The sequence below is a fragment of the Aspergillus clavatus genome, genomic scaffold, assembly GCF_000002715.2.
Source record: "Aspergillus clavatus NRRL 1 1099423829795 genomic scaffold, whole genome shotgun sequence".
In the NCBI taxonomy this organism is placed as follows: domain Eukaryota; kingdom Fungi; phylum Ascomycota; class Eurotiomycetes; order Eurotiales; family Aspergillaceae; genus Aspergillus; species Aspergillus clavatus.
In genome coordinates this window covers 960,682-981,526 of record NW_001517104.1, presented here as the reverse complement: position 1 = coordinate 981,526, position 20,845 = coordinate 960,682, and the positions used below count along the sequence as shown (strand labels likewise).

At 49.0% G+C, this 20,845-nt stretch overlaps 8 protein-coding genes across 8 annotated transcripts, besides 2 other annotated features; 4 read left to right on the top strand and 4 right to left on the bottom strand.

The window, feature by feature from the left end:
* Positions 1 to 152: 152 nt before the first annotated feature.
* ACLA_012020 (dynein family protein) lies at positions 153 to 2,050 on the bottom strand (the record flags this gene model as incomplete). The annotated part of the gene is made up of 6 exons (XM_001274199.1): positions 153 to 296; positions 367 to 992; positions 1,044 to 1,137; positions 1,203 to 1,585; positions 1,675 to 1,836; positions 1,930 to 2,050. The coding sequence occupies 6 exons, from the start codon at positions 2,048 to 2,050 to the stop codon at positions 153 to 155; spliced, it is 1,530 nt and encodes a 509-aa protein (XP_001274200.1).
* A 499-nt stretch (positions 2,051 to 2,549) lies between these two features.
* ACLA_012010 (uncharacterized protein) lies at positions 2,550 to 3,508 on the top strand (the record flags this gene model as incomplete). The annotated part of the gene is made up of 3 exons (XM_001274198.1): positions 2,550 to 2,605; positions 2,683 to 3,236; positions 3,264 to 3,508. 3 exons carry the CDS (start codon positions 2,550 to 2,552, stop codon positions 3,506 to 3,508), a joined length of 855 nt encoding a protein of 284 aa, XP_001274199.1.
* Positions 3,509 to 4,422: 914 nt separating this feature from the next.
* ACLA_012000 (phosphatidylinositol-3,5-bisphosphate binding protein HSV2) lies at positions 4,423 to 5,251 on the bottom strand (the record flags this gene model as incomplete). Its single annotated transcript, XM_001274197.1, has 4 exons — positions 4,423 to 4,791; positions 4,860 to 4,957; positions 5,021 to 5,059; positions 5,143 to 5,251. 4 exons carry the CDS (start codon positions 5,249 to 5,251, stop codon positions 4,423 to 4,425), a joined length of 615 nt encoding a protein of 204 aa, XP_001274198.1.
* Positions 5,252 to 6,436: 1,185 nt separating this feature from the next.
* aspA (putative septin AspA) lies at positions 6,437 to 8,009 on the top strand (the record flags this gene model as incomplete). The annotated part of the gene is made up of 6 exons (XM_001274196.1): positions 6,437 to 6,457; positions 6,635 to 6,704; positions 6,776 to 6,892; positions 6,959 to 7,040; positions 7,091 to 7,693; positions 7,760 to 8,009. The coding sequence occupies 6 exons, from the start codon at positions 6,437 to 6,439 to the stop codon at positions 8,007 to 8,009; spliced, it is 1,143 nt and encodes a 380-aa protein (XP_001274197.1).
* Positions 7,814 to 7,853: a microsatellite.
* Positions 8,010 to 8,128: 119 nt separating the features above from the next.
* Positions 8,129 to 8,148: a microsatellite.
* Positions 8,149 to 9,256: 1,108 nt separating this feature from the next.
* On the bottom strand, positions 9,257 to 13,036 carry rom2 (putative Rho guanyl nucleotide exchange factor (Rom2); the record flags this gene model as incomplete). The annotated part of the gene is made up of 4 exons (XM_001274195.1): positions 9,257 to 9,337; positions 9,399 to 9,830; positions 9,886 to 10,316; positions 10,381 to 13,036. 4 exons carry the CDS (start codon positions 13,034 to 13,036, stop codon positions 9,257 to 9,259), a joined length of 3,600 nt encoding a protein of 1,199 aa, XP_001274196.1.
* A 1,049-nt stretch (positions 13,037 to 14,085) lies between these two features.
* Positions 14,086 to 15,004, top strand: ACLA_011970 (V-type proton ATPase proteolipid subunit; the record flags this gene model as incomplete). Its single annotated transcript, XM_001274194.1, has 8 exons — positions 14,086 to 14,133; positions 14,201 to 14,218; positions 14,275 to 14,287; positions 14,354 to 14,436; positions 14,501 to 14,613; positions 14,680 to 14,764; positions 14,826 to 14,911; positions 14,965 to 15,004. The coding sequence occupies 8 exons, from the start codon at positions 14,086 to 14,088 to the stop codon at positions 15,002 to 15,004; spliced, it is 486 nt and encodes a 161-aa protein (XP_001274195.1).
* Positions 15,005 to 15,710: 706 nt separating this feature from the next.
* Positions 15,711 to 17,107, top strand: ACLA_011960 (cAMP-dependent protein kinase; the record flags this gene model as incomplete). Its single annotated transcript, XM_001274193.1, has 4 exons — positions 15,711 to 15,963; positions 16,028 to 16,120; positions 16,194 to 16,318; positions 16,388 to 17,107. The coding sequence occupies 4 exons, from the start codon at positions 15,711 to 15,713 to the stop codon at positions 17,105 to 17,107; spliced, it is 1,191 nt and encodes a 396-aa protein (XP_001274194.1).
* A 1,123-nt stretch (positions 17,108 to 18,230) lies between these two features.
* ACLA_011950 (glycosyltransferase family 32 protein) lies at positions 18,231 to 19,372 on the bottom strand (the record flags this gene model as incomplete). Its single annotated transcript, XM_001274192.1, has 2 exons — positions 18,231 to 18,259; positions 18,319 to 19,372. The coding sequence occupies 2 exons, from the start codon at positions 19,370 to 19,372 to the stop codon at positions 18,231 to 18,233; spliced, it is 1,083 nt and encodes a 360-aa protein (XP_001274193.1).
* Positions 19,373 to 20,845: the final 1,473 nt, after the last annotated feature.

Sequence of the window (20,845 nt, the reverse complement as noted above, 5' to 3'; positions counted from 1 at the left end):
ATCTAAGACTCCTGGTCCAGTGTCAAAGCCATTCTGGTATCGAAAACAAAGAGCGTCGCCAAGCCGATATCCTCGATCCTTGGAGTATGTACTGCACGCAAATGATAAAAATACAATGCAACGACAGCCAATCCATTGAAACTGCTCAAGACTCAAGCGGAGGGACTTCCCCGAGGACTCGTTCCGGGTTTCTTCACCAGGCCAGCAAAGAAATTCGCTAGTGCCTGGTTGTGTGCTTTTTCATCGCCGGGTGAGGACAAGATTTCCTTCCTCTGGGATCGACTAGCCTCTCTCTCCTAGAGGGTTTAGACGTGGTCAGCACATTGGCAATAGGCGTGATAGGTTCTTGTCAAGTTTGTGGCTTACCTTGAGTTTCCTCACCATGTCATCCGCGTCGACCTGGATTCCTCCCATGTTGAACTGAACGGGCCCAATGTGCTCGTTGACTCGCGTATTATCCTCTAGAGGCGACATATCCAGCTGCGGAATTGGCATGGTTGCACGATCCTTCTCATCATCGTGTTTCAGCTGCTCTAGGACTTCTAATTGCTTCGCTAGGAAGCTCTGCATGTCCAGTGTCTCCACTTCGATCTTATTCGCACTGGTCTGGCTTCCTGCATGCACCATTGATGCGTTTCGTTTTGGGTCTGTGATTGTCTGCTCGAATATTGTGACAGCACTGGTTCCATCTTCTGCTGCCGTTGCGCCTTCATCCTGGGGCTCGTAGTGGACAGAACCAGGAAGGGGCTCAGGAGGGTCCTGGATCTCAATCGACCAGGCAGTCGATACGCCTTCCATGTCAAAGCCTTCTCTAATGATTCGAATCTTGCCCCACGAATCCCAATTCGGTGGCACTAAAATCTTATCCCGGTCAATGACGTTATGCTTAAGTGACTGTCGTTTCAGTAATGAATGGATCCCAAGGGACGAATGTATCAGGCTCTGCAGGGAGTTCGCGAGGAATGGTGTGGTGTATATTAGTGATGCGCCATCTGTTGACAGTTAGAAACGCATTCACAGGGTTTGGGTCTCGATACTCTCACGCTTCAGGAGAATAGTTCTCAAAAATTGCAAGATAAAATCAAATTCCTCTTCACGCCATCCATGGTCTTTCTCTAATTTCTCGATTTTATCAGCCTGTTCATGTAAGCAGTCAGCGAGTCTTTTCATGAACCCCACGTTGAACTTCGAATCGCACATACCCCTTGACAGACGACACAAACCGGGATTCCAAGACCCTCGTCCCATTCACCAGGCCCTAGAGGTATGGTGACTGGCCCTCCAGAGCTGGTCAACCCTTGGGCTCCGGCCGAACCGGAATCCATGCCCCTTTTCCGATCTCTCCATTCAGTCATGATCTCTTCCATCACAATCTTTGTCTCGTCATCCAGCGAAAAAAGAACGTGCCGTAGTAGACGGACCCATTCTCTGAGTCGTCGGATCCACGTCCATGGGTCCGACCAGTCGAGCAGGATCACTACTAACGTCTCTGGGACTGATTGAGGGGTCAAGAGCGGCTTGAGAAGCGGTGCAAAGGAAAGGGATGGTTCGGATAAGAGGTATGCAGAGACGCGAGCCAACGTATCTTGAGGAGCATAGTTGTTAGTAAGGACAATAGAATTTTGGCTGGCGATCAGGAGCGCCGTGGGATATGAACAAGGGAGAACGTATTACCTTCCTGGTCAGCGTCCAGGACGTCCTGATATGTGTATCCTAAAGCGAATTGATTGGCAATAGGCGGTACCCTCCCTTTTCGCTTTTCGCCAATTAAAGTAGAGTCCGATGTGTCCGCGGATAGAGTCTCCAGAAACTCGCGCTGGGTGTCCTGTGTTCCTCCTGAGATGAGTACAGTGTATTAGCGAGCTGGTCTCGTAATGAAGGCACATCCTGGCGATGATGCGACAAAGAAGAGCTTAGGAGATCGCGAACCAAGTATCAACAAGTTCTTCTCAGGCAGGCGCTTTCCATTCGCGACGCTGTCCAGCATGGACGACCAGATGTTTTTCTTAGGGCCATCTTTGCTCGACGGTCGACTGTTGTTCCCAGACATAGTGTCCAATATCGACCCTGCTCAGCCCGCGCAGACCATCTAAGCAGTTATCTAGCGGCTGTCCCCAAGTTCCGATCAGTTCAACGCGTCGATCTTGAAGCTGCTTGAATGGTGAAGCGGGACAAAAAGCGGACAGCGTCAGGGGATGCTTGAGATTGATAAGGGAGTTTGTTCGCTTGGTAGCAGATGAACAAATAGGGAGAGATGGCGGAGTATATTCACACTTATTGTTTTAACAATCACTGGAATCAAATTCAATCGTAGTAGAAAAGTATTTCCGAAGTAAGTGAGTGTTCCGTAGTTGCACGGTTGTAAACAATCGGTTCCATATTATTATGTGTCTCCCACTCCGTCTTTGCGGGTGAAACCTTGCGCGGAGCCCGCCCGTGATACAATAACCTACGACCTTTTTGCGACTGGCAAGCTATCTGAATACTCTTCTCTTCCCCTCTCAAAGGCTTTCGTCAGAACCTCAACAACCCGAAGAAATATCCCGAAGATGAATGCTATTCGTCAAACCCAAGCGCTCAATAAACGAGAACTTGAAAATGCTGTGTACGTACTTGAACACGGATCATTACCCTGCAGGGTTCGACGGGAATCGCATCACTGACATCGTCATCGTATTCTAGACCACCTGAAGCTTCATGGCATGCAGATTACCGAGACACAGCCTATATCTATATCGGCGGCCTACCGTTTGATATCTCGGAAGGCGACATCGTGACAATTTTCTCCCAGTATGGCGAGCCAGTCCATGTCAATTTGATACGCGACAAAGAAACAGGAAAGAGCCGAGGATTCGCCTTTTTAAAGTACGAAGATCAACGCAGCACCGATTTAGCCGTCGACAATCTCGGCGGAGCGACTGTGCTAGGACGGATACTGCGTGTGGACCATGCGAGATACAAGAAACGTGACGACGAGGAAGAGGGGGGCAATGTCGCGAAATTGATGGGCGAGACCGTTGACCGTGGCTCGAGAAATGATGATACGGACGACGAAAGGGAGAGAAGAAAAGAGAGGCGACCGAGAAATGATGAGCCGCGGAGCAGACCCTTGCTCAAGGAAGAGAAAGAGCTTCAGGAATTGATGGCCACTCACGACGAGGAGGACCCGATGAAGGAGTATCTGATCGAAGAGAAGAAGGAAGAAGTCGCGCGCGCGCTGGAACGCTTAGAAAAAAGTGAAAAGAAGCCTTCCCGAAGACGAGACTCGAGCCGGGAGAGATCAAGCCGACATCACCGCCACCGTCATCACCATCACCGACACGATGAGGATCGTTCTCGTTCTCGAGAGCGCAGGCATCGGCGCGACCGGTCCCCTTCAAGAGAGGAACGGTCCTATAGAGACAGACCCTCTTCTATAAAAGAGAAATCCTACAAAGACAGATCACCAGTGCGGTCGCGATCACCGGATTCGAGGAGACATCGTGATAGAGAAAGCCGTCGTCGATGATGGGCTCAAGGCCCAACCCATCATTGTCTCCTTGCTGTCATAGACCCGACCTTGTGGGAGTACTGTTGGTAAGGCTAATCTGCACATGTCAGATCCGAAATGGTCTATCTTGATAATTCAAGTGGAGATATCCAGCGGTTTGAGGAACCCATTGCTCAGACCTTCACTGAGCAGAAATAGATCATCAGGAAATATGTCCCGCTGTGAATGGATACCACTGAAGCCACATTGGATTATCCAGGGGCAGCGATTCTGACTATTAGATTACGATGTGCATATATTATTGTACTATGGGTCAACTCCAATTGCCAAATCCTGTGGGAGAACCAGCCACTTCACCCACCCCCAAGATACCGTTTCCAGCCATCTCTTACACAGTGCCGTTTACCATCATCACCATCATGAATGACAAACTTCTCCCATCGCCCGTCTCTGCCAGAACCAACCACAAGAATAGTTCGGTTGTCAGACCAACCTAGAAGGCCTTTCGTTGGCCGTGCAAACGATGTTCCCAAAGGGGGAATGTAGAGTGAGCCTGGAGGCGACTCTTCGCCAATCTCAAAATGCGCGCTAGAAAAAGAATAGACATCTGAGAACACCCTAGGGAGCAACGGGATTTTCCCGAGTATTCCCCATTTCTGGTTTTTCCCTTCTTCTGGAGGCGAAGATGGTGACTGGCTACGGTGCGACAGGTTTCGTGGGTGGGGGATGTCGAAAACATGAAGAGTAGACTTGTCAGATGTGACAGCTAATAAATTATTTGAAGGTGATATCGCAATCGAGAATATCACCGCATGGTCAACTCCGCGCCGTAGTTCAGCCATCTTGGTGCAATTGCTCGTAGAGAACACGCGTATCAACGTACCCTGAAGTGCGCCAGTTAATAATTTATAGAATTTTCGCCAAGGGATAGATTATGACTGTACCGCTTCACTTGCCGTTGCCAGCACGTCTCCATCGGGACTCAAGGCCATGGCTCGTAGAGATGTGCTATGAGCAGGTATAATGCTGACGTTACCAGTCTCAAGTTCAACGATCTGAACCTGTCCGGGAGATCGTCCTGGGAAGGCAAGTAACGTCGGTCCCAAACAGGCCAAACCTATTGGATTGTCGGTTGTCTCGAACACTGAGAGCTTCTGCGGAGGATTAGAAAATGCAAAGATGTGAATACTGTTCAGCAACGCAACAACGATCCGCGATTTGGATAGCCGGACGCCCAGTACGGATGTCTGAAATTCGAGCGTGATGACCGCTTTTTGTTTGGCGTCATCCCAGATGACCAACTACAATGAATCCAATGAGTCCAACTTGCTATGCTCGAGGAAGGCGTTGCGGAAGACGAGCTACGGACCTTATTTTGAGGGAATTTGGGGTTTCTTCCTCCTCCAACAATGGCCAGATAATTCGACTGGCCAAGCATGACCGCCAAACCGATGCCAGCATTGAAGTCTGAAAATTTCGGTGAAAGATATTAGTGAAAGGCGCAACATCCTTGGACTGGGATTTGAGCACCTCTTGATACTTTCAATTCACATGGATCCGCATTGAAGACTGGTAATTGAACTGTCAGCTCTGTTGACCACATCGACCTATGTCCTATGGGACTAGCAAAACACGTGGGAGCAGGCTCCTACCACAAAACCCGGTATCCAGCCCAATAGAGAAGCAGCTGTTATCACTGTTGAAGGTAGTGGATAGGGAATAAGGTCCCACGGACTCATCAATAGCCTGTCTGGTGTTCATCGTGATGGCGCAAGACGAGAGCCATGAAGTAGAGTCTCTATGTACGAGGATGTCTAAAGCGAACAGGCTTTCAGTTCAGGCAGACAAGACAACCACTAGCATAGAATAAGATATGAATATCTTGCACCAGTAACTGACTGGTTTAGCAAGAGGTCGATGTTGAACACAAAGGCAGTACAAACATTTTGCATGAGTTTCTGAGTGAGTCCCTTGGGCCAAGACCGCGGAACAATGACGAAAGGCTAAAGGACTCACCCCAGACGGCGGAGTAGATACTAGATAACTAGATAGATAGAGCTGGGCTGAATGCTGATAATGCCTGAGGTATCCACAGTCGAGTATCCATGGACATTGTTTGACCCTTGACCCGATCAGGAAATATGGTTATTATCACATGATTTTTATCGACAGTGCATTGGTGCCTTTCTGCCTCAGGCAGAAGATCTTGGTCAGGCAAGAATACCATACGGATTACGGAGGTCAGTACTAGCCTACTAGGTAGAGTACCTACTGAGTACACTGTTGAGAACTGAAGATGGACAGCCGCAGAGACCCACCGCCGTTCTGCGTAACGAAATTACCACCCCCTGAATTGAAACACCCCAAACAGTTATCCTTCTCCATCCTCTATGAACCAACCTCTCCTCTAGTCAGCACAATTGAGACTTCGTTCAAGCTGGACAGAGAGAAAGTATCTCAGTTAGTAGTAGTAGTATTTATTACCTGACATGTCCCCCCAGGGCTTGTTTTACCTAAGCTGTAGAAAAGAGCATCCCCAGATATCTACTGTGTAGGCTCCCATACATTGCTGGTAATCCAGATACAATATTCTTGCTGCAGGTGCCCCCAGCAGAATGAAAATCATTGAAATGTACTGTAAAGAGTGCTCGAAATGGCGTACCATGGATACGTCGATACGGTACCTGGACCTTCCCCCCTAAACTAAAAGGAACCTTAAGACTCCATCTCCAACTGGCGCTCTGTTATTCGATCTCAGGAGAGCAGCATCCATCCACCATCTATCCCATCTTTACTGCTCGAACTTGCCCGGTTCCCTTCTTGACTTCATATCCTCCATTTCTCGAGGCTTGTCGTTCGCTCTCTGCTTTCTTCTGCTCGAATCGCTCCCTGATCCTATTTCTTTTGCTCTCCCTCGCTCACTCTCTCCCCCCCCCTTAGCCCACCATGTCGTCGGCTCTCAACGCGGTATGTTGCTTGCTTCCCCTTTCTGGCCTCTGCTCCAGAAAACTATCCTACGACCACCACCACCACCCTTGTTTGTTCTACACCATTTGCTCCAGATGAAGATCACAAATCATTGCTCGACCATATTTATGTTCATTGCTTCGGCTTGGAGAATACAATCTGACATTTCAATGCCAGATCCGTCGCAAGAAAAACGTCAAGAAGGGTATCCAGTTCTGTTTGATGGTCTGTGGTGCTAGTGGAACCGGTACGTATCATGGAAATCGCCTGCCAGCTTGAATTAAGTGGGTGGTTGACCAGTCTTTTTTGTGAATGCAGGACGCACGACCTTCGTCAACACCCTTTGTGGCAAGCAAGTTCTCGAAAGCAAAGATTCCGACGATGCTGCCAGCGCTCATATCGAGGAAGGCGTCCGTATCAAGCCAGTTACAGTTGGTAGGTCATACCTCCCCGCCTCGTGACAAAGGGATTCATACTAAATCAACGATATGAAAGAGCTAGAATTGGACGATGAAGGCACCCGCATCTCCCTGACTATTGTCGACACCCCTGGCTTCGGTGACCAGATTGACAATGAAGCCAGGCATGTTGGATCAAATCCTCGCTTTGAGACCAGAACTGACCGCTTTTCAGCTTCGGTGAAATCGTCGGATACCTGGAACGCCAATATGATGATATTCTGGCCGAAGAATCGCGAATCAAGCGTAACCCCCGTTTCAGGGACAACCGTGTTCACGTCCTCCTCTATTTCATTACACCAACCGGTCACGGCCTGCGTGAACTGGATATCGAACTGATGAAGCGCCTTTCTCCCCGCGTCAACGTCATCCCCGTTATCGGAAAGGCCGATTCTCTTACTCCCGCTGAACTTGCGGAGTCCAAGAAGCTCATCATGGAGGACATTGAGCATTATCGCATCCCTGTCTACAACTTTCCCTACGACATCGAGGAAGATGATGAAGATACAGTAGAGGAAAACGCCGAATTGCGTGGGCTCATGCCATTCGCCATTGTCGGTTCCGAGGACTTTGTCGAGTTTGACGGACGGAAAGTGCGAGCCAGACAGTATCCTTGGGGTGTAGTGGAGGTTGAAAATCCTAGACACTCTGATTTCTTGGCTATCAGAAGTGCCCTTCTCCACAGCCATCTCGCCGATCTGAAGGAGATCACTCACGACTTCCTCTACGAGAACTACCGTACCGAGAAGCTCAGCAAGAGCGTTGATGGTGCTGGCGCGTATGTTTACTCGCTATATCTGTTCAAAGTTTATATGATCTTTGCAAAACTGACTGCTTTTTACAGAGGCCACGACTCTTCCATGAACCCCGAGGACCTTGCATCTCAGTCAGTTCGCCTGAAGGAGGAGCAGCTCCGTCGTGAAGAGGAGAAGCTCCGTGAGATCGAACTCAAGGTACAGCGTGAAATCGCTGAGAAGCGCCAGGAACTTCTGGCTCGTGAAAGCCAACTGAGGGAGATCGAGGCTCGCATGGCACGTGAAGCAAGCCAGAATCAGGTTGCTCTTCAGTCCGATGCTACCAATGGCGAGGCTTAGGTTCCTTTTACTGCTGTCAAAGCGGGATACGGTTTTTGCGAGTTTCAGACCATCTGTGCCAACGTAATGGAACTTGTGGCACAGTAGGTTGTAACTGTTCATGGGGTTAATATTGACCGTTTTTTTTTTTTTTTTTTTTCACGTTAATAGCTTTCGTCTTGAAAGAGAGGGCAAGGGAAAATGCAGCGCTCCATTTTCGATGACCGGGCACAGTTCCTCTCTCGGACAGGGCTGTTTCCAGGGACGGGGAGTGTGGATTGTGGCTATCACTTCTGACCGTTTCCCCTTATATTCCTTGGTCTCTTATATCTCTTCACTTTTATCAGCTGCGGATTTTGCCAATCTCCAGGATCCGTATTGCAATGCCCGGCGCCCGGAATAGCATTTTTTAATTGTTCGCAGTCGTTGCTTGTAACTCCGGCTCCATTTACCCTTTTCTTCACCTCCATTTACCCTTCTCTTTTGTGTTTGTCAAAAATGACACCCGTCCCATCTCAGCAGCGCCGCAAGATTCCCTCTGTTGTCGTTTTCATCTTTTGTGTCCTCTCTTGGCTTATGTGTTGTCTCTACTATCATTCTATGTCTTTGAGCCGAATAGTAGTACATGAGGAAGAAAAGTACCCTTTTACTGCTATCTCCTTTGGAAAATCTAGAGGTTTACTTGGATCATCTCTGCGCGCGGGAAAACCAGAAAGTCCATAAGATCGAGTAGATTGGGGGAATCAGCGCCAGCTCTCCCTACTGGGGGTAATTTGAGCTGAAATACTTGGGACATGACATGTAGGCAGGTTGCGACTTGTGAGGAGACAACCGGAAGCAGAAAGCAAGCGGAAGGGATTATATGTAGCAAAAGGAGGAAGAAGAAGAATGAAGAGAAAACAAAAAGAGGCGAAGGAAAATAAAAGAAGTATAGGGGGAAAACGAAGAATAATGACCAAACAGACAGCGGGGGTGATCAAGTGAACGGGAGCAGAACAAAATCAAGTGGTATTTGCGCTTCATTGTACAGAGGGAGAAGGAGGCAAATGCTGCTGATCTGACACAGATTTGGAAATCAAATCAACAACATGGACGGGAAAAAAAGTATTGAAGAAGTTGTTTGAATGATTCAAGAGCTAACAGCTGACGGAAAGTAATGGCCGATGCCGTGTGGGGAAGAAAGCAGTTCTACTAAAGAGACAAAAAAGGATGCCATCAAAAAGAGAACGATTGCTTTCTTTTGTTGTACACAAAGCCTGTCAGGTGGCTCAGTGTTGCTGTGGCTTGTTCCAGAAATCCAGACTGGCCACAACATCCTCGCCTCCTTCATCTTCGTAGGCGTACAGAATCTAGCATCATAGTTAGTCAATCCATGTGATCAGTCAATGTTTGTGGAGGTTCCAGACATACCTCTCTTGTGGAGGAGTGTAACATGCGAATATTCTTCCCGGTCATGATATGAATTAGCTCACTGGTCTCAATGTGTCTAATCTCGATAAAATTCGGCTCAAAGGCAAGAATGTACGGATATGACAATGCAAATGCATTAGGATTGCCCTCCCATGAGATCTTCCAGTCAGGACGAGCGCGCCACCCGTTTCGGTTGACAAAGAAGGAGAAGTCGCTGTAATTGAGCAGGAATTCTCCGTTCATTCGCTCGATGTGAATGGGCTTCACATTTTCCTTGCGTTGAACAAAATCAAGCGAGGTATCTGCCTGGTCCAGGAGAGACTGCGTCTCAGTGGTCTCAAGGCTAACGACCTCGAAGCCACGGGCACAGCCAACGCAAAGAGTCGAGCGAAGGAAATGAATGGACGATGATTCCGCAGGAATGTAATATTCCTAGACAGGACGATTAGATTAATTGAATCATGAGCGATTGGTGAACAATACGAACCTTGAAAGGTTTGAGCGTGTCCTGGCCACCCTGGAACATCTTGCTAACGGCGGACTTCTTCTTCCCTTTCGCTAGATTGTCCATAGGCTCATAGACCTTGATTGTTGAGGATAGAGCAGATGTCTTGACAGAACACACCAGATGGCGTCCCAGTCCAATCCCTGCCTTGAAGAAATTGGCGTGACCCTGGATCTTCTTCGGCCGTTTGGCCATCGAGTTTTGACCTTCTCCAAGCTCAAGTGCCTCCATCGGATAGGACGATAAGGTCTTGTTCGACAGAACAAGAAGCAATTGGTACTCTTCCAAAGTATCGATTTGAGTCACCTGACTGGCATCAAGTACACGTCGCGGCTTGGCAGACTTATCCTTAGGCCAACGCTCCGATATGAAGATACCACTGTCAGTGCCGTATACCAATTTCCTACCTCCATCTTTGGAAAATGTTAGCGTACTGACACAAATAAGAAAAGAGAGAGGATCGATGCAATGACATACCGACAGGAACAAGGCAGTTCACACGGTTCATCGACGTGAAGAAATTGGAACATAGAACGTTCTTGTTGTAAAAGTTGCTGTTCCGCTCTCTAAGCTTCCTCTGCTGTTCCTCTACCATCTCAATGAACTTCCTTCGTTGCGTTGGCGATGTGGCATAGAGTGTTTGCTCATAGCCACCCTTGCCAAGATGCCTGAAGGTGATTGGAAGGCCGTCCTTTGTGCTGGGCGGATTGACCACAGGCTTATTGGAAAGTAGACTTGATGAGGGTCTCTTGGCAATGCCAACTCTTGGAATCACTTCATCCATCTGAGCAATGACCAAAAGTTCAAGGGGGATGGGTTTTCGATAAACACGATATTCCTCCCGCTTGTTGACGACTTTGATTCTCACAAGTAAGACCGCATGGTCAAAAAGATACGCGGTCACTTCGGAGCTATCTGTCGGAGCTTTCCTGAACGCCATTTTCGTAAGCATCTGGCGGTTTTCTTCTGTCAGTTTCAGATCGACGTAGTCCCCAGGGTTGAACTTGAGAGCAGAGTTCAGCTGCACGAGATTGAAGTGATTCTCAGCCCTTCCACTCTCAGTATTGACGCGAGACAAGAAGTCTTTAATGAGTTTGACGGCCTTGGGGATGTCTTCTTTATCCATATTGTCGTCGCTCGTATTCTTCAAGACTTGTTCAAGAAGCAATGGATACCGAGCGAGACGTGTCGTAGGCTTGGTTAAGTATCCATTCAGCTCCAGCTTACGCGATTCCTTCAATCGTTCTGTTTCTTCGACGAATCTGGCAAAAGCGGGGTTGGAAGCCTTCTCCTTCTCAAACTCATATTTTCCATAAAGCTGGTTGGCACCGTATTTGATGAAGGGGTCAAAGTTCGGGACATGCTGCAGGAAGATATCACCAACAGTCTTCACTACGTGGCTCTCCTTCTGTCTGGAATTGAGCGCTTCACATAAAGCGCCGTTGACTTTCAGAACTTCCAAGCAGTTTCCAAATACCGTGCGGATGAACTTCTCTCGCCGATGTTCTGGAATGGGGGACATGTTCGCATTGCCTGCTGAGCGTAAGGGTCTCATCCAGAAATCTCGAAGGTACTCCAAATCCTTGACGAAGTCGCGTTCCGTGTACATAATCTCGAATATAATTTCCTGGCGTTTCTTTTCACGATCATCAATGGCATCAGAAATCTCCTTGGGAACCATATTGATCCAGAGTTTTTGATTGTCGTTATCCTCATCGCCATGAAGGCTACCTTTAGATGTGGACGACCGTAATCCAGGTTGCGGCTTCAGATTCAATCGTGCTTGCTGTTCCAACCGTCTGGGGCAAGCGATGGAATAGCATAGACTATCGCGCGTACATGTAGGCGAGTAACATTCCGTCAAAAGCGTGAAAACTCCGTTGACCTCTGAGCTAGGGGTTTCTTCACCCATTGTCTCCTTGAACTGATAAATCTCACCAGGGGCATCTCGTAAACGATGGTCATATGTCACGTCATGGAAAAACTTTTGCGCGTCGAGCGCCCTTCCTAATAGAAGAGCCAGATTCCGATCGTTTGTCTTGATAATGTGTGCGATCAAATCGACTGCCTCCGCACCAGAAAATGCATTTTGATAAGATAAGCCGTTCTTCTGTCGTTCACCAAGCGGAATCCTCTCACGGAAAACATCCGCCACTCGTGATAGTAGAGCGGGATACACCAGGGGCACTTTGCTTCGACGCGAATTGCTCGGGACAAGTGTGCCAGTCTGACTAGGCTTCTGCGTCAATTGACTTTGCATGCTCATAGCTCGGTCCGGTACAACAGTTGACGCCATCGACATCGAACGCGAATTGGTCGATCCATCACTAGGAGGCCGCGATCTACCATTCACGTTGTGAGCGTCCACGGGTTCGGGGTCGAAATTATTCACCGGAGATTGACTTGGTCCAGATGGCTGTCTCCTTGTAGGAATCACCCTGCCCGTGCTCGTGGTATGGGAGTGATCACGGTCTGTAGAGTAGGAAGTCAGCGACATGGCGCGTTCATTCCCGTGCCTCAACGGCACGACACGACCCTGGTCTGTAACAGGATTCGCTGGACTATAGGGCTGCTGGCGGAAAGCAGTCGCAGAAGTGTGGTTGAAGCTGCTCGGCGGTGGCTGCTGATACACTGGAGGGCCACCCATTCGCGCCATTGACCGTGATCTAAAAGCATCGGAATTCAAGGCGGGGGGAGGCATCGGCCGGCCATATCCCTTTGGATCAGGGTATTGCGGGCCGGCACTTGGTCTGGAATCCAGTCGCTGAGGTTGGGGATAGACGTAACGCCCAGGATATGGTCGAGGCGGGTTCTGAGAAGGATGTTGGGGAGGCACAGCTGAGCCTCCAGGATATGCTTGGTATTGCCCATTTGGAGCTGAAGGTGGGTAGCCATTGGGCGCTTGGCGTGCCGGCTGCGGCGGAGGTCTTTGCATATGAGGGTGCGGCACATGCGAGGACATTGTGTGGGCGCGATCCTGAGAAAATTGAGCTGTCTGCGAGGTCATTGTTTGAGAGCGTCCAGGTGGCGGAGCACCACCAAAAATCTCGGAAAATGCAGCATCGCGCTGGAAAGAGGAGGCATGGCCGTAAGGCCGGTAATTCCGGCCCTGTTGGCCTCCTAGGTCGGCCATCTTATCCCTTTCAACGATCTATCTTTGCCTCGATCAATCTGCGTGGTTGTAGACGACAGCCGCTCGCACACTCAGCTTTGTATGGTTGGATTATTCTCAGTGCGAATGTAACGGAGATTGAATCGTAGAAAGTCGTGCAAAAGCGTCGCGAGGAGGTCGTCTAAAGTCGTGGGGAACGAGAATTGGAATCGAATATTACTCCACAAGTGGCGGGTTTAAGGGCAAACAGCAAGAAGCAGTGAAAATAATGGTCAACAATAGGAGTGGTAATGGGAGTCAGGAAACGAAAGTCCTTCCAAATATCATTCCTCGACCGGGTGTTGACCCTGCAGCGGACTCAAGCCAAGAAGAAACCGCAGGATTGCGTTGTGTTTAAACGATTTAAATGCGCTAGGAGCCTTGAGCGCAATCGCAAGCCAAAGCCCCCGCTATTCATAACCTCAGCATCCTCTCTTGAGCCAGTTGGGGGTCGATATGAGCAGACTCTGGTGGTGGAGGCAAAGATGGAATGCCAGACCAGAAACCGGAGGGGGTGGGGATAACAAGAGAGGAGTGGCTAAGTGACTTGATGGTATTGGGAAAAAAGAAAAGAATAGGGGGAAATGTCGGTTGTGGCGTCTACCGTGGCCAACCAGTAGTGACTACTAACAATAAGAGCCTAGATAGATACTCCTCCGTACGCAAGCTGGAGCTGATGGGGGGAAGAACAGACAGTCCAAGAGATGATGGAAAAGCACGGGGGGTTTCAATGTTAGTTGGGTTGAGGAACAGGCACATGTCAGCCTTTACCCGGATTGGCTAAGCTCGCTCTCTCTGCGGCGATATGATTATGTACTACGGTGGTCCGCGCGAGCAACTTGGTCAACCCCAGCTATCTATCGGGTGGATAGCTACGATCACTCCATCTACACTCTTTTGAGGCTCGCATCTCCTTGATTCTTTAACCTTTTCGAGTATACTGCCGACGAGATTACCTCTCAGGTTTTCTCTTACCGATTTTTTGTAATCCGCCGCCCCATTTGCTCTCTATCTGTCATCATACACTCAACATGGCGGAAAGCGAGCTGGCTCCCAAATTCGCGCCCTTCTTCTCCTTTGTAAGTGATTTGCCCGAAGCTCCGTGGTCTTCCAAGCGCAGTATTCAGATTTACTGACTGTTTTAAGGCTGGAATAGCATCTGCAGTGAGTCCCTCTATCCCCGAGCTAAGTCCTGACGGAACACTAACAACACCTCAAAGATGATCTTCGGATGTACGTCCAGCATTCAACTGTTTACGATGCCAACAATCATATCATAAAAAGCTCACATTGTCACAGCGTTGGGTGCGGCGTATGGAACAGCAAAGTCAGGCATCGGTATCTCCGGTGTAGGAACCTTTCGACCGGATTTGATCATGAAGGTAGGACCGACGTGCACGACGATCGCTGAGCAAAACACAAGAAGGATAACTAACTGCTGTATAGTCCTTGATTCCAGTCGTCATGTCGGGTATCATCGCAGTGTACGGTCTTGTCATTGCGGTGCTCATTGCGGGAGATATGGCACCCCCTCCGACACAAAACATGAGCTTGTATACGTAGGTTCCTCTCTCGTCAAGCTCACTACAGCCAGCATGACCTTGCTTATTGATTTTCTATTGCAGAGGCTTCATGCACCTTGCTTCGGGGTTATCGGTTGGCCTCGCGGGCCTGGCAGCCGGTTACACAATTGGAATTGTCGGTGATGCGGTAAGCGGTTTCAAAACAATGGTTATCTATATGAAAGTTTTACTGATAGGCTTTCTAAAAGGGCGTACGTGCTTACATGCAACAATCCCGGGTCTATGTAGGAATGATCCTTATTCTGATCTTCGGCGAAGTACTTGGTCTTTACGGGTATGTTTGTGCAAGAGTCACATCGAGAACCTGTCGTTGCTAACGTCTGCCAGTCTAATTGTTGGTCTCATCCTCAACTCGAAGAGTAAATAAACTTTCTCAGCTGTACTCGACATTGTTTGATCCACGACATACATCATTTCAGCGACTCTTGCCACTTTATATCCGCAGGTCACAATCGTGGACTTCTCGAGACTCCTTTGAGGGAGCGACGAGTGTTCTTCTCCCCGGTGAGAAGATAGTCTTGCATTTGGTGTGATCTGGAGACATGGCCTTGGTCTTCTTGTACTAGTATTCTGCCCAACAAAGGCCTGGAAATAAAGATCCTAGATGAGCCAATCTTGTTATTCTGCAATCTGCATTAGCTACGGAAAGCTCCCAGCAACCCAGGCTCTCGAAATAGCACCTATCAAAGTCATTCCTTTAACCTAGCAATCTACTAAGACCGGCTTACGGCCGACTACGCTAGTGGTGCATGCCGAGTTGTTGACAGGCTTGCCCCGCCAGTCGGTAACGTCAGAGTCTCCGTAACGCCGCCATGGACCATGGCAACTCGCGGGCAGAAAAAACGAACCTCAGCAAAGCTCTCTCCATTTCACATGGAGCATTGGTCACTGTTTTCTTTGCTTCTGAAGTAGTTTCTGCAGCTCCTCTCCATGTTCCAATTGTCTGTTTTCCTTCCCACGTTTGAGTAGTACTTGAAATTACAACTTAAACAACCTTGTCGTTTGATACTTCGGCACTCTTTCTCCCATATCTACCTACCGCTGTCGTCGAGACATGATCTCTTGCCATCGCAATGGCTACAGGAAAGGTCGAACCTTCGACACATAGAGAGACTCAGAGCTCGTCGACTACACCCGGGAAGGTCGATTCTCCTTCAGATAAAGCCCACGAAAAAGAAAAGCACATTGTGGCGTCCGTCCGACCGCCTCACCAGCGATCCTTCAATCCATTTGTTATCAAAGAACGCCCGGAAGAGAAGCAGCTAGGAATATCCTGCCACACATTGCGTCTCAGTGACTTTGTACTGCTGAAAACGCTCGGCACTGGTATGTCTTCATTACTGGCTAGGTACTGGGAATTGTGGTGTTGACTCGTTGGGGATCCCCGCAGGTACCTTTGCCCGGGTGTGGCTGGCGCAATTCAAAGACGAATCGCTTCGAAAGGGAAATGTCTACGCGCTGAAAGTATTACGGAAGGCAGACGGTGAGGACGGGCGTCGATATATCTGGTCACCAGGGCCTGGGCTGACTCGTGGGCTGCTTGGGGGAGGACACAGTCATCAAGCTGAAACAGGTGGAACATGTGCGCAATGAGCGAAAGACACTTGCGGCCGTCGCCGGATATCCCTTCGTCACAACTCTGTTAGCGACATTCTCGGACGATCAAAGCTTATATATGCTGGTATGCACGCCATCGCACCTCGTCAGGAACCAGCTTCCCGATCGTATGAAGAATCTGACCTTTACCTAGCTGGAATACTGCCCTGGTGGTGAGATCTTCAGCTATCTTCGGCGTGCGCGGCGGTTCAATGAGAATACTTCCAAATTCTATGCCGCCGAAATCACCCTCACGATAGAGTTCCTCCATGATGTCGAGGGCGTCGTCTATCGTGATCTGAAGCCAGAAAACATCCTCTTAGACGCTGACGGACATATCAAATTAGTCGACTTTGGCTTTGCGAAGCAAATAGGGGACCGCGAGACATACACATTATGCGGCACCCCCGAGTATCTTGCGCCCGAGGTGATTCAGAACAGCGGACATGGTCTCGCGGTCGACTGGTGGGCACTGGGCATCCTCATCTATGAATTCTTGGTAGGGCAGCCTCCATTCTGGGACCCAAACCCGATGCGCATATACGAGCAGATTGTGGAGGGCCGCTTGCGTTTCCCCCCGAATGTGTCTCCCGCGGCGCAGAATATCATCTCGCTACTCTGCAAGACCAACCCGAGCGAGCGACTCGGTCATATATCAGGCGGTTCAGCCCGAGTCAAAGCGCACCCTTTCTTCGAAGGCATCAACTGGGATGATTTGTACTACCGCCGGATCAAAGGCCCCATCATCCCCAGGGTTGACCATCCTGCCGACACCGGGAACTTTGAGGATTATCCTGACCCAGACGTAAGGGGTCAGGCCATCTACACCGACGACCTGAAGAAGAAATACGAACCTCTGTTCAGCGATTTCTAGATTCGCAACACAACTATCAGCAGCCAACAATACTCGCTGTAAATATTTTATTTTGTCATGAAAGTCTATGCTGATATGGAAACCCCGCCACGATGTGATGAGACCCTCCCCCTGTATTATCGTTTTGAAAGAAGGAATCCTGGCCCCACCATTTGGTTTTTTCTATATAGTAAAGCTAGCTTACATCTTGTGTCTTCTGTGTCTTTTGAAAGGCTACCTAGTCACCAACAGTGGTGGTGATTTTGGTATACAAGAATGAGCTTCTTTTGGATGGTGGCGTGGCGTCCTCTTTTCTCCCCTTCACCTGCTTTCGGTCGGCTCTTAATATATAATTCAATCTGCAAGTGTTCAATCTTCAGGCTTCCTATACGGTGCCGGTGTCTTTCTCTTTCGTAAACCATGCTCGTTTGGTTGAAATCAAACTTGGCCTTCGACAACCTTCGTTCTGATCTACCCAAGGTTCTGGGACGATGAGATTTTCCATGACAGTAGTATCTAGGTAACATTGATACCACGGTGCTATCTGTCTTAAGGAAGTGCTTGAAATATTGATTTCACAGTTGATGATTTATATGTATCAGTCAGTTTGACGGGAATATAGAGTATATGCTAGATTCAGAAATGAACAGATGGTGCTCGTTCTATACAGCGATGACTGATGGAATGCAGTGAGATCATCAAAAGTGTTGGTGTCACGGAATATTTCCGCCCTCGACCTTGTCATGTCCTCAAGCAGTCCACTGATATGATGGTGACCTCCTGGTAACGTTCAGGAGCAGTAAGCACATGCTGATGCTGTAATGTGACAAGTAATGCATAAGGAGGGGTGAGGCATATAGTAATGTTAATGAGCCATCCTCTTGGCTATTAAGAGACTTCTGTAGGCTTTGCCCCGGTGCAATCAAAAAGGTGCTCTCTGGCACGTGTATAGGTGTTGGGGCGCCTTTCTAATGGGACGACTTTTGGAGGGCCTCAGACAGGTTCCAACTTGGTACCACAAACCCCAGTTTATTCTGGAAGTTTATCGTCGGAAGGCTTTGTCCCCATTGCCTAATATTTGTATTGGCCTGCTTCGGGCAGAATATGTGGTGATTGTTGGCATAGTATGCCCTGCAACCCGTTCTCAAAGTGACGGGTCTGTTTTCCATGATCCTGCAAAAGAACCATTAGACATCTCTACTCCTGTTCAGCGGGACGAGAAGATTGCTTACCACTAAAGTCATGTTTAACGAACGCCATGGGATCATCGTAATCACCGGCACCCATCTGATTGACACCGGGGCTGAAGCTGGTGATGGGGAGAACCACTACATCACCAACCATTCTGAACCCCTGCTGGTTGGTAAAATCTTCGTATGTGACATTGTGTGTCGAATCGGGTTCAATACTGAAAAATTCAGGATCGTTGAAGTATCTGAACACGGCGTCGGTCCATGCGGCCGGCCCCGTGAACTCGACGATGGTCTTATCCATCTTGCCCTCCTTGAGAACACCCGCTTTCTTCATCCGCAGCGCCTCTTCCGTGATGTACGCGACGATGTCGCTGAGGATCGGATGGCCCGCCTTGGCCTGGATGGTCCACTGGCAAAACTGGATCCGGCGCGAATACCAATCATGCCAATCAGGCCTATCTGGATCAGCCTCGATGCCCACGACGAAGCCGATCTTCGAGAGATCCAGCTCCGAGGGCAACCAGTCGGATGCGGGTTTGAGCGCAAAGGTATCGATATCGCTGTAAATTCCTCCCCGGGCCAGCAGGATCAAGTATCGGAAGAAATCCGCTTTCAGGACAGGTAGGGGCATCGAGTCGTAGGCCTCAAACACCTCCGGCAATGAACCGTAAAGGTACTTGATTAGATGGCGCTGAGTCTCGTCCGTCACCACCTCGTGAACGAATCCTGGGTGCAGTGTCGTCCAACTTGCTTCCGCGGGGCGGAGATCCTCGCCAAACCAGACCGACGACGGCGTATATTTCCATGTCTGCCAGATGTACGCGGGGAACTTATTTTCCAGATCGTAGGGGAATTGATAACGGAGTCGGTCACGCAATGGTGCAGTTGGGGGTGGTTTCAGTGGCGCCTGCTGTGCTTCCTTCTTTTGCTCTGTTGAATGCTCGTTGCTGACAGCCTGGTTGACATCGAAGACCGCTTCGTCCGGTTTGGGAACGATGGAATGGGTGGAAGGACCGGAATGCGCGGACCGGAGGAGAACGATGAAGGTGATTAGGATGACCGCCGCGATCAACGATTTTCGAAATGTGAGCATTGTTGCATAGAATAGCTAGAAGAAGCACGGTAGAACTTGATTGGCGAGCGGAAGTGATGCCTAGCGTCTGGCACCTGGAATCTCTAAGGGGGCGCCACGAGCTTCTCCGCGGGGCTCTGGGGGGGAATCAATGATCCAACGCTGGGTGAATGATGGAGATGCCGTGCGAAGGAATGCTCGATCGTTGGGTTTTCACTTCAATGACTACCTGAGTGCAGACATAATTGCACCGGTACTGGAAAAGATTGTGAAATGTAAAGGTCTCTTTGCGCAATCAAACAATTGTAATAGTCGGTACTCTCGGAGACGGCTGGAAGACTTGGAACTGAATTCCGAACAGATTGTGTCACTCTGAGGAATCCGATACAGCGGCAGTTCCTGTACCGTAGACAGACAGACAATATAATACTTCTGGAATAAAGGAAAAAGGCGCAGCCTCACAATGTTTCCGAAAATGCAGCTCAGTAAAGTAAGAGTCGAAAAAGTTGGGAAACGTCGCTGAACTAAATGAAAACGCAGTGGAGCCTTAATGCCTTAGCTGCTGGTGGCGCCCAGTTCCGCGTAGATGCGCCAACAAGGATGACGAAGAAGATTTTGCTTTATTTTAGAGTCAATGGATCGAGGATGCTTATGAAAAAGAAGGTTTCTTGTTCACAGGGGGCCGTCACTGTCTTATAAGCTCGTATCTGACCACGAAGCCTGCTACAGACGTACGACATCTAAATTTCTAATGTACGGCGGAGGTATCACCGCAATTGGAAGCAGACTGATGATTCGCCCGCGGCGCAAGACTGTCGGTTCCCTGGATCGACAGGGAATAATTTCCAGACAGGGGGAGGATCATGGCTTGAAGAACTCCCATTATTATTGAAGAGCGGATGCTGATTGACGAGGTCACATTTTGTTCCTGTGGTCTGTCGTTGATCGCCGCTTTCGGCCACGATGGCTCTTCCAGAGAACCTCGTTATCGCTTCAACGTTGCAAGATCCACTATGTTATCTGAGATCTGGACTCCCCATGACTCTGCTGGAAGGTTACTTCAAGCTCAAGCAGGATTGAGGTACTTTTCTTTATACTATTATTTCTACCTTCACCTGTTGTTAGGACGATGGATGATATACATATCCGCAGGAGGTGTCACAGTGAGTAGTTCTGCATGCGAATGCGATATCCAAGAGGGGAACTAGCTCACTAAAATCCGAGCCGCGTCATTGCAGGAGCAAATTGACGCGAAGCTAGGCTTCAAAACTCGTAGTAAATGCAGGAGACACTTGGCGTCAGAGCATCCGGTGTTTAGTTGGTTGGTAGCTAACGGCGTGGTGACATGGTCTGTAGTAGAGTGTTTTTGATCTTTATTGGACATAGCTCCAAACCGATGACCATCAACACAATAATTAGATGCGACAGAATAGACGGGAAGATTCACTCTTCGACTGTTTCGAACTACGAAAGCAGTGGATTATCAATAGTGAT